General features: G+C 35.8%; 1 protein-coding gene across 1 annotated transcript in view; it reads right to left on the bottom strand.

The window, feature by feature from the left end:
• CEP128 (centrosomal protein 128) overlaps positions 1 to 12,657 on the bottom strand; it is a gene marked incomplete at both ends in the record, with an annotated part of 109,983 nt that overhangs the window by 91,642 nt on the left and 5,684 nt on the right. Inside the window, 3 exons of the mRNA XM_084288230.1 lie at positions 4,223 to 4,339; positions 11,702 to 11,774; positions 12,467 to 12,558. Coding sequence (XP_084144356.1) covers positions 4,223 to 4,339; positions 11,702 to 11,774; positions 12,467 to 12,558 — 282 coding nt within the window. The remainder of the gene's footprint in view (positions 1 to 4,222; positions 4,340 to 11,701; positions 11,775 to 12,466; positions 12,559 to 12,657) is intronic.

Genomic DNA, 12,657 nt, shown 5'->3' with positions numbered 1-12,657 from the left:
TCTGACAGGCTAGACAAACTTATGATTTGACCCAGGGGAGCAATTCTTAAGGTGTTTTTACAGACTTTACTAGCACAAAATAGAATCAGAATATCAATATACATGGTGTACCTCAGCTCACTTTACCTCATCCATACATCAAACTTCCTAATTTTCATAAGAAAATCATTTATTCCCTATTTTGTAGAACTTTTCCTCTTATATACGGAGAAAACTGTGCAGAAGCCTCTGTAACAAAAGTTCTCAATCATTTGCAACATACAGAAATAACTGTTACTGATATTTGAGCCTACTAACTTCTTAGCTTTTTGTTGTTCACATAAAAATAGATTTGAAGGTAGTGCACAGACCACAAATTGAAATCTTTTTCAAAGTGAGACTGATCATTGAAAATGATTGATACTAACTGAAATATGCAAAAAGATCAACCTTGAGCCATGTTTTAAAATAAAACAAAAATGTACCTCATCCTAATCTGATTTTTTTCTCTAACCTGCCACATTAGCAGTCCATGTTACTGCTTCCTTAAATGCACTGCATTTAAAGACAGACTGCCTAGATAATTCAGTGACATATGTATGAAACCTGCTTGTGTTCTAATGCAGAGATGCAAGTCAGACAAACTACAATTAAAACAAAACCCACTAGCCATAGTTGGCATAACACAGAGTCAAGGGGCAAGTATCAATGATGCATTAAAACATCCAGATGTCTCAGAGCACAGATCAAGTTTATGTTTGTCTAAAAGGATCACAGAGAAGGTCATGCAAAAAGAGAATTTTTCAATAACATTTTTGACCAGTCTACCCCACCCTCTGTTTAAAGTTTGCCAGCATCTTGCACTTCACAGTAAGTACGTGCAGTGAGAGGCAAAGAGATCTAAGTATCCAGTTGCACTAGGAAATGAATAAGTTATTAGCTTAAGACATACTCATAGTCACTGCCTTAATACAGCCAGTGTGTTCAAAAATGTTTTATAAATATGATACTGTTCTGCTAAAGTGAGCAAAGCACGAACACTACCTCATTTTACCAAAATCCAGAAAGCCGAGCATAGGAATTATTGAAGCCATCCAGAACACTCTTTGCATATAAAAGCTGTTTAAAGGCTACTTTTTTAAGAATTATATTTGTTTTAGAAAATGGAACCATATATGCAAACAGTACAAAGTGGATGGTATCTTTATATTCAAAACAAAGCACTGAAGAATCTCAAAGTAATCTTAATTTAGACAACAAATGTACTTTGTTAAAGTGATCCATATATACATCTCAGTGGTACTGACAAGATGAACATATTTGTTCTCCTTTCAAAACAGAAGAGTTTCTATCAGGGAAACATAGAAGAAAGTTAAGATGCATGACTTGCACTAATTTAAGATTTTCTTTATAAATAGCATTTAAGCACACCTAGAATACACATCAACTCAAGATAAAAAATTTGTATCCACCTACACACAGCACATATTGAATGCAGATTCAAAAAAACACAGATTTAGATACTAAAAATGCAAAAATTATATGCCAAGCTTTCTTTATAGTCAGTTTATAACCAGATATCATCTTGGTTAATGATCAGACCATGATGATGATGATAATGAAATAAAATTTAAAAGTTTGCACATCAAGCGAAAAGCAAAGACAAATCAGACAAAGAGAAAAAGAAACACATGTATCATCATGTTCAGTTAGATCCTGAGAATATATAATTAAATAACTGAGATTTAGGAAGATGACTCTTAAGGTGGTAAAATACTGACAAGTAGTGGTCAGTTATGGACACTGCACTTTCCTTAGAGATAAGGACTCTTAAATCTCACAAGATTTCTTAATTAAAACAACTGCTGATCAAATCCAAAACTTAAATTTGATTTTGTTGGGTTTGAAATGTAATAACAGGAAAGCTAATGAAAAAAATGTTTCATTAAATAGCCACAAATGCTTTAAATAGCATTTCTTTGTAAATTATCCAGGCCATATTGAATGACAGGATTTCAGAACTCAGTCCAAACCCCATCCTCCTTCCAGTAATATTACTTGGGAAGAATCTTGGAGAAATAAAAAAGGACAGAAAGAGACTTTAATAGAGCATTAAATCCATGCAATGGTCACCACAAGACTGAGGCCACTGACAGAGTTAACAGTCCATCTAACTCGTAATTCAAAGTACAAAGGGCAAGAAAAAGAATAACAAAGTAAAAACCTCCTTTTTACAATGATGTAGAGACATGCTTCACACAAATAACTTCAGTAAAATATTTAGCTATTTGCTTTATTCTCACTAGGGTATATGCAAAAGTACACACAACAATGCGAGTTCAATCCTATTAAACTGTTTCTAACAATACAGTGATTAACAACATTCAGTTCTCAAGCAACTGCTCACACATTTACATGGCTGAATACATGCACCATTATGAGTGGGGACCAAAAACATTCCAAGACCACCACTATCCAGGTTAGTGTTATTATCGAAGATGAACACCATTAAAAATGTTAGGACAATGAAATCTAAATTGTTACCACCATCTCCAAGCCTTCTTCCAGTGGACCAGAACAGATCTTTACAGTTTACTGGCTTGGGTTCCATGTTTTATCCCTAAATGCATTCATGTTTCATTAGTGAAGAACATTCCTCACTTATTTGGAAAGCACCTTGGCTGCTTGGTTCTAATACTCCTGATAATTCAGGCCAAATGGAAGGCAGAAGAGGCACAGCTGCTCAAAAGGTCAAGCTGCAGAAGAAGCTAGGGAGCAAGCCTCTCCCTGTGTGGATTGTGTTCATTAAGAATATTTTCACCTACAATGACCCCCTAGGAAACTGAGTACAGAGTCATATTAACGTTAAAAAAAAATAAAATAAAATAAAATAAAAAAGTGAAGAGATCTACATTTTTAAGTAGCTGGTCCTCGATATTCTGTACATCCCATGAGAGGTCAAAGGAATGCACTAATGAGACTTGCAAACTTGAGAAGAGCATCTGCAATAGCTGAGTTTCAAAGAAGTATCAAATGACAAATGTCACAATAAAAGAGAAAATCAGCAACATCTATTGTGTTAAGTTGCTGTTCTTAACGTACAATGAAGTCTAACAAATGCACAGTGTAAAGCAGTCAAGAAATAAGTAAACTTCTACACTGGATTCTCTGAGAATCTCTGGTCTTGAAACTTGTCTATCAAGCAATCTTTATGGCAAATGCTACTGTTAAGTAATGGGTAATAAGTAAGAAAAAGGTAAAATGACAACATATATTACACACAAAAATCTAACATTTCTTACAAGGAATTTTTGTTGTTGTTGCTGAATAGTTACCTTGTAAGCTGGCAGCTTTGCAAAGACTGCCTATTTAAATATAGGATATATAAAAATTGTGAGAAATAGCGTAAACTGAGAAGATCTCTAATGGTAAATTTAATATTTCTATAATACAGAGAAATAGACAAACACCTTAGCACAATACATCAAACAATTACACTGATGCAAGCAATGAACAAATTAGCAAAAAGTCAGCTAGTATTCAACTTAAAAAATACATTGTTGACAACCTTATAAAACTATTCATAAATGTTAAATGCTTCATAGTAACAAGTCATATTATTCATTCTATTTAGTTTGCCATACTGAATCTATTCATCTGTATCGCTGCACTCAAAGAAAAAAATTAAATAGTCCAAAAATACAGCTCAAGAACTCAAATTCTTAGCCTGTTCTGTTGCTACCATTTTTTCCTCTGCTTGTTTTAAATTCAAGATTAGACCAGTTCTAAACCTTTTGTCTCCTTAGAAACTCTCATATTCCTATTTCTTGTATAATTTACTTTCAATAACAAAAGTAAATTTCTTAACAAAACTCTCACACAAATATCTCTTGGGATGCTAGTACACAGAGACAACATATACAGAATTCCTATTATTTTGTTCTCAAAAAGAGTGTTTTCCAAAAGGTAAGGCCTAACATGGTCTAATTTGCTTTTCTTTCAAATAATGTTTGTGCCAGTTACCAAAAAGGTCTAAATCAGTATCATGATTCAGAGCAGCACCACAAATAACAGAGACTACTTGTTATTATCTGGTCATCAAATCAAGAGGAAGTGGGTTGGATACAGTTAAAAGAACCTGCCAAAAATATGAGCACTTTTGCCAGTTTGACAGGTACAGGGTCACAAACACAGCAAGATCCTAATTTAATTATACATATACAGGAAGTTTTCATTTGCATACCTCTTGTAATTGAATAGACATCTGTCCCAGTTGGTCCTGGCGCCTTTCTACAAGCTGTCTTTCGGCATGCATTTCTTGTTCTATCTCCTGTAGTCTTCTTTCTACCCGGGCTGACACCTTCAAAAGGAAAAACAACCTGCAGGAAGTTAGGGCGCATTTTTACCACATACTGAGAAATTTATTTTACCACATACTGAGAAATTGAGAAAATATTAAAAAGTATGGGACAGAAAGAAAGAAAAACAAAACAACTTGTATTTTGTGAAGATTTAGAATGGTATAGAAAATAACCAGATTTATAACACTGAGTACTCAAGCAAGGAAATGGCCTGCTATTTTGTTAGCAATATCTTCCTTTACATCTATGATATTTTTCTTTACAGTGGTGGTTCTGATCAAGTGCTAAATATATCAAGTTTGGTACAGGCTAAGCTGAGGCTGCAATATAAAAATCTTGGCTTCTCTGCCACTGGTCTGGTTAATCTCTGGAGAGCCACTTTCTTCACATCTCCTGTCTATAAAACAGACCACCATTCGCCTCCTTCATACGCAGAAATCCATGACTGACAAGTATGAGAATGACTGTAATAGCACAAAATATTTACATCAATAAGACTTTTCCCCAATATTTTTTCAAATCGTATTCAAACTAATATAAGTAACACCAGTCAATTGTTAAAGCAATCTGGATTACAGGTACAATAATTCAACTTTAAACTACACCCAGAACTACTTTATTTTTGCATTTCTAGCTACTAGCAGAGAGCACCCTCTTGTGGGCAGCAAATTAAATTTACATCGTTGAAGTTACAGACCAGCAAGGAAAATACTTATGTATTAGTATCCTCCCTACTTCAAAACTAACAGCTTTAAGGAGTCACTAGAAAGCAGTATTACCAAATTACTAAACGGTATCTAGATAAAACAAAGATTTAAAAGACTTGTACAACTACAAGTTTCTGATGTATGTGGAGGGGAGCAAGTTCTCATATCTACTTTCACCAATAAGCATGCTTTTACTAGGATATATGCATGTGTATGGATATAGAATTTTAACAGGAACAACACAGTTGTGTAGCAACAGATACATAATTATGGACACATTCATACTTCATGAGTACCATAAAACATTAGGTTTAAAAGAATGAAACAGTCATTTTGTCTTTATAACAAAAAGTGGTGCGTTGAAAAGGTTTCTTGTTTGCACAGCCAGGTGAGTAGTCAGCTCACAACTTGGAATTTTCTATTTTCTCTTAAAACCATCATGAGATGTTAAAAAATGTACTTCATCAAATCATGTTCTTTCATGTAAGTTATGAACGCTCTGCAGCCATAATTAGAGTAATTACTGTAAACTAATGCATAAAAATAATGATCATGTCACAACACATGCATTTCTATTGTGAAAACTACTACTTATTGTTACTTCTAATAATTCACAAAATACAGCTAACAATGATTCTATCTAACAGTAACAAAAAATAACACTATCATTAAACTTGTTGCATCTCCGCAGAAAATTAGGGAATGACTGTCACAGTTGTCATTTGTGTACTTTAAATACACCTGAAATAAAGTTTTAAAAAAATCTGAAATGAAGTATTAGGCTATTTAGTATTTAAAAAAATACATATGTTGGTAGCATAAGGAATTAAAGGTAGTGGGGAAGTCAGCGTTATGGAAAGAAAGCAACGTGGCATTTAGGAGGGCTAGTATGGTGATGAAGCTTAACATGGGAAAAACATAGGAGTTCTTGTACAAGGATTTACATAGCTAGGATACAACATAAGTTTTTGTAGGGTTGCACAAGTAGTCAGGGAGGAGACTAGGCAAAGAAGGCAGAGAGCACAGAAGTCCACAGCAGATCAGGTTTATTATGTTGTATCTTGTAATAGTGCAAAAGAACCAAGTACTATCATTAGCAACTTCCTCTGCATTCTCTGTGACAGCTGCTATGTCACATTCATGTCCTAGCCATGCTTAGTAATAAGACTTTCTGGAAAGCAGTAAATTTACGTTTTCTGTTTTGGAAAATTTAGCACCACCACAGTACCACAAACTGGGTCACATATCACCATATTTTCCAAACTAATTATCATTTACACTATGGAACAGCTGAAGTCCAAGCACAGGTCCCTCCAGATACAACACCAATCTTTTTATGTGTTTCTACACTGGAACTTTCCAGAAGCCTCTCTGGTAAAAATGGATGCAAAACAAGGAACAGATTCTGCCTCCCATCCTCTCCACAGGTGTTTTCTTTTCTGAACGTTGTTTCTCATTTAATCATATTTTCTCCTAGTGACACTATGGCATTAAACAGGGTTTATCAGTGTGTGTAACTTTGGAACCTCTTCATCAAACTATTTTTAACCTACCTTACTCCATTTTTATATTCAGCTGATGAAGTTTATCTAACCTTTCCACTTCTATCATTTGGCTATAACTTCTGGAAGGACTTCCTTTTACCTTGTATAGTCCCATCAGGTATCTTTTGATCACCTTCAGATCTCCTAAGGCATTAAAGTCCTTACTGTAGTGTATTCCAATTTCTTCTACATTGTCTTGAACTATTTTACCTTCCTCATTGCCCGACATTATTCAAATAAGTTTCCTCATTTTTGTGCAACTCCCTTTTAGAAATCAGATGTTATTGTAAAAAGCTTACTTTTTTTTTTTTTTTTTTTTTTTGCTATGGTAGAGGTGCCAAGCTTATGTTTGTTGTTTTGGTGATTGTTACAAAGCGAGTCTTTCATAGATTAAAAGCCACACACAGGACGTGGTTTATAACAAATAACTGCTTTTCTTCTGGAATAGTTCGTGTTTATTTGCTCTACAAAGTAGTTAATATGCTACCTAAAAATGTAGTTCCCCCAACATGACAGTTACCCATCTACAGGTTTAGACATTATCTTCCATGAGAACTGTGTTTCCTGATTTTGTAGCTTCTCTGATCTTCCTTGGATTGTCACAGAACCTGTGACATGCAACAAGAGCGATAACAACAAAAGAAATATTAGAAGCAGTAGGCAAGTAAGCAGTAAGTTGTATATGAAGAAGAGACTAAAATTCACTTCTCTTCCTCTATCCTAAATGACCCTTATTCAGGACAACATTCCTACCTGAACAGTACACATCTTGTCCCCAGATTAAAAGCCGTAGTGCAGACAAGTGATTCACTGAAGTACAGTAACAAGGAACATGGAGGTTCTACATAATGACATGAAATGCTAAAACTAAATTATTGCATTCAGTGCATATTAGAACATGATTGAAGGATGTATTTTCAGCAACACAGCCTACCTGAACAATAATCATGACACTAGGAGCTCTATCTCTGTGTTAGGTTTTCAAGTAGCAGCAAAATCTATGAAAATGGATTAGGCTACCAAAAAAGTTCTCCTATCACCAATTAAGCAAAAAGAAAATAATGTCCTGTTTAAAACCAGGATAACATTTAAGTCGTAGCTAAATTTAATTCTGTAGAAGATGCTGGATGCCTAATTTACAAAAAGCAGTATCCTACTTCTTGAATTCCTCCCCCGTTTTTCAGCTTTCCACTGTTATTTCTGGTGCAGAAGTCCTACTGGCTGAAATCTATTTCAATAGACCTTTGTTGCTTTTGTTATTATCTATTTTATTGTCAATGCAGACTTGAAGCAGAAGTCATAAAAAACACAGAAATGACAAAGTCCTTTGACAGATTTCACTCTGAATATTGAGTTAAACATTCCCCTCATGGCAAACACTAATGCATGAAATGCATTTTACAACAGTCACCTTTGCAAGGCCAAAAATCTCTACATCAGGTCCTCTGAGGGACAGTTACTTATCTAAAAGTAACTGTGTCTCTCTGGGACGTCTTAACCACATGAACTCCATGTGAGATTTGTTTTACTTGACATCTGTCTTTTTCCACAGACATAACCTACACTAACCTTCCAACAGCACCATCTCAACTATGCATCTACTTACTTTGAACAACTCTGTGCTTTGCAGCAGTTGCTTTCTATGTTATTTGGGATGAGCCTTTATATGAGGAGATGGCAACAAAAAAAAGAGGGATACTTTATATAAACAACGTAAATAAACATTTTTTCAGTTGTTTATAGGTCTTTATGGACATCCTCTATAGCTGTTTGAACTAATGTATAGTTCAAACATACAAATTTGTTTCAAGAAAAAAAATCTCAGAACATATCCCAAGGTTTCCATTAGTGTTAAAGAACAGATGTGTAGGATACTGTCTCTTAGAAACATCTTAGAGAATACTCTAAGAGGAGAACATAGAATTACGAGTTCCATCATCTATTGAGCTATTTCTAGATAAAAATAAGAGATTTTGATACAGCAGAAGTTGTAGAGTCCGCAGCCTTTTTACCAAAGCTGTACATAGATTCTCAAGTATACGGTCACAAGGAATGGTTGATTTGAAAGAGGCATCCAGCTATGCCTCACCACCTCAGTCATCTTTTTTTTTTTTTTTTTATGCTAAACTGGAAAAGGCTTCCTTTAAAGTTAACATTGATGCGCATCGATTGTGTGTGTTGGGTCTGTCTGAGCTGGAGTCACCTTTTCCCTGCAGCAGCCCACACAGTGCTGTACTCTGCAGTTGTACCTGGAACAGCACTGATATCACTCCAGTGTTGTGTCTATTGCTGCGTAGTGCTGGCACAGCATCAGGACTCCTCCCAAGCCCCCAAGAACCAGCAGGCTGGGGGTGGGCAAGTGATGGGGAGGGGACATTGCTGGGGCAGCTGACCTAAACCAACCAAAGGGATATTCCATAACACCTGATGTCACACTCAGCAATAAAAGGGGGGGGCTCTCGTGGGGGAGGGGGCTGTTCCTCCTGAACAGCCACTACACGTTTTGAGGCCCTGCTTCCCAGGACATGGCCAAACACCGCTCGTTGATGGAAAGTAGAGAATAATTTTTTTTTCCCTTTCTCTGTGCTTCCACATGGACTGACTGTTTCTGTTGTTTCTTTTTTTCCTCCCCATTCCCTTTCCCTCTAATTAAACCTTTCTCATCTCAAACCTCGAGCTCTCTGTGTTGTATTTTCTCCCCCTTCCTCTTTGAGGAGAGGGGGAGTGAGAGAGCGGTTGTGGTGGAGCTCGGCTGCCCACCTGAGTAAAACCACCACATTGTGTCGTGTAAGTCTCTAATATAGGGGGAAAAAAGCAGTCAGCTTCAACATCAAAAAGGTTCTCAAATCATAAACCTCTAATAAATAAATTCTAAGCAAGTAACTCAGGCTGACTGTATCAAAGAGACCTTGGACATATATTATCACATTTACGTAGTTTATATATAAGCAGTTTTCATACAGTACTGACCATTCTGAACAGTACAGCTGTAAGAATGTGGTTACAAGTCCCTACAGAAATGAAGGCTTAAGGACACTAAGCTGAAACAAATGTTCCTGCTACAAACTCATTCTGTCAAATTATCAAGATTTCAAATTGACAATTTACAGTCAAAACCCCTAAAATAGAATACAAATAAAAAGATGGTAACATTGAAGATGATAAACAACCTCTCTGAAGTGAAGTAATAAAGACACAACTAATAAGTAAAGTAGTATCGTACAGAACTATCATTAGATGCATTTGTATCCTAGTATTGTTCCCTAGACATTTACTTTTTGACCTTCCATCATACAGGGCTAGGTCTCTCCTTTCCGCATAACCCTTCTGCAAACTGAACAACAGCAATTGCTTTAACCTTCCAGAGAGGTATCTAAATGAATGACCTGCCTTCTCCATCCTCCACCCTTCTGGTTTTCCCTCTATTTTGCCCATGTTCTTCCTACAGTTAATGAACAGCAATGAGTAGAACATTCCTGTTGAAGTTGTATTAGTCCTACCCAGGAAAACCATGTGACTGCAGCCAACTGCAGAAATCTTATCTTCATTAAAAGTGTTTCATTAAACATTTCAGCTTTCAAAGCTTTATGGGATGATAGTTTCTCTCACAAATAGAAGACTTCTTTTTAACAGTAAGGGGAATATCAAAGAAGAATACTGAAGGCTTCTTTGTTACAGTTCTCTCTTTTGCTTGTCTCAGAATAAAATTGTAGCAACCAATTTCAAATCTTGAAATCCTGCTATAGGAGGTCACAAACCAAAACTAGTTATTTCTTTCATTTATGTAAAGACAGTGGTTGCCAGCATTCCAGAGGATTGAGGAGGAAGGTTTGTTTCTCTCATTCAACAGCACAGAACAGTTGTGGCGTAGACAGCTGCAGCAGCTGTTTTCTTGTGAATTGTCCTTCTTAAAACTTAGAGCTCGCTTATTTCCTGGTGCATCAGAGGAAAAAAAAGTATGTAGAGAAGCAGGACACAACACTCATAGGAAGCTGTAAGTATCAAAGAATTCCTTACCATATAAACAGTGCTAACATTCTAACAAGGACAGCCTGTTAAATTCTTCTACAACAGCTGAAGAGGAAAGTCGTCTTCCACTGATGGATTCTATCATGTTAAGTGTATAACTGGTCTTGAGAGATCACAGCCTCTTGAATCCCTCTCTTATTTCATCTACAGTCAGGAATTTACACAAAAACAATTACTAAGTCTGTTGGTGCCAAGAAGCAGCCCTTTCCAACAATACTGATATCGGTGACACATGCATCACTAAAGCTCTTGCCAGGTCCTTTAGTACCAATTCATGCAATTTTAGGGAAGGATGATCCACCTAGGAGAAAATAACACTTGCTCTGAGATGTTAGCATGGCTACTGATATCACATTAGCATTTACATAAAGCATAGACTCAAGTCTTCAAGTCAAGACCTATCTGCAGGATTTTTACCTCCTAACTAGATTTTCAGCTTCCCTTGTGCCTACAGCAATACTGCTTTGACTTGCGTCTCAAGAGCTGATCTCCTCCATATTTGAGTGATATAGACTAGAGTATCTCCTTCCAGCAGATACAAGAGGCAAAAAGTAAGAGACTTCATCATGGCTGCGCTTCCTCCTTTGATTTGTCAGAGCCTCCAGAGAAAATTATAGCCACAAGAGACATTTCCCTTTCAAAAGGCTTCACAGATAAGGACTGAAAAGGACAGGGAGAGAAGGAGGAAGAGGAATCAATATTATTACTCAGATTCCATGGTTATCATGGAAGTTCTTCAACATGGCAAAAACTAACTTGTATATTTCATAAGCTATCTGTTCACACCAATGTTCAAAGTTAAACAACAGTTTTCTCTAAAAACATGATTTCTCAGAGAGAATTTCACTATATACACATTTGTAAAACATTCACTTTCAGTTTAAACAAGTACCTGAGATACAGGCACTTGTTTTGCTGATTTCATTATGGAAGGTTAACAATCACCAATCCTAACCTAGATAGAATCCTGTTCAGATATACACCAATACATAGTACTAATTACCAAAACATATATTATACAAGTAACCCATATCCTGCTTAGACCATTAAATAGAAATCTTTTCATGTTATTCACACTCACCGTTTCTCGTCTTTGGGACTCAGTAAGCTTTTCAGACAATTCTGCTAGAGTTTTTCTCATTTCTGCATCAGTCCTTCACAGAAAAATACAGGTAAGATTTATATTCTGCAGTGCAAAAACTAAATATCAACTACGATAATTTTAAGCAGCAACAATTTCATGGATTTTTAGGTTACTCCGAGTCATTCTACGGCTTCTAAAACCCTAGCATAATTAGAGACCAGCCTCAAGTGGAAAATTCATTATAGAAAGCATTTCCATTCCTCTAGTGAAGACATCAGAGCATCTAAGTAGAAAGACTAGGTATCAGGTCAACAAGTATAAAATTATGAACATGTCAACACAATCCTTTTGAATAGGACTAGTTCTTACTAGGAATTAGAAGACTAATTCCTGTTACTGTGATTAGACAAAGCACTGTATGTTGAGACAGCACATAATAAAAAAAAAATTATGGCCTGCATAAGAGCTTATCCTCAATAGACTCCAGTATCAAGAAAAATAAAGGAAAGTTTTAGTAAAAGAAATTCCCAAGTCCCTGTCTTTTTGTCCACATATAAAAAGAGGGAGGTAGCCACATATACTATACAAATCAATGTGTGTGCATCATTTATACATATAAACATTGGATGAGATTATGGGTAATAAACCTTTCATAGTACTGGTTTCACCTGTACCACTCTCCAACATTATTTTGTTTTAATACAAAAGAACACAGGAATTTAAGAATTATTTATTCACATGGAAGTTATATTCTGTTTATACCGGTTTCTTCTTGAAAGCTCCCGACTGATGTCATCTCCTAGACGAACTTGTTCACTACTGAGATCTCGAAGAGACTGGTGGAAAGAATGCAGCTGTAAATTAAAGTACAGAAATTGCACCAAATTTTAAGGATGCTTTTATCTGTGATATTCCAAAAATACATATATACACGCTTTTAAAAAGAAAATATT

The sequence above is a fragment of the Netta rufina genome (genome assembly GCF_964035555.1).
Source record: "Netta rufina genome assembly, chromosome: 5".
Lineage (NCBI taxonomy): Eukaryota > Metazoa > Chordata > Aves > Anseriformes > Anatidae > Netta > Netta rufina.
Note: the sequence above shows the minus strand (reverse complement) of the source record. Positions and strands in the feature narration are given on the sequence as shown.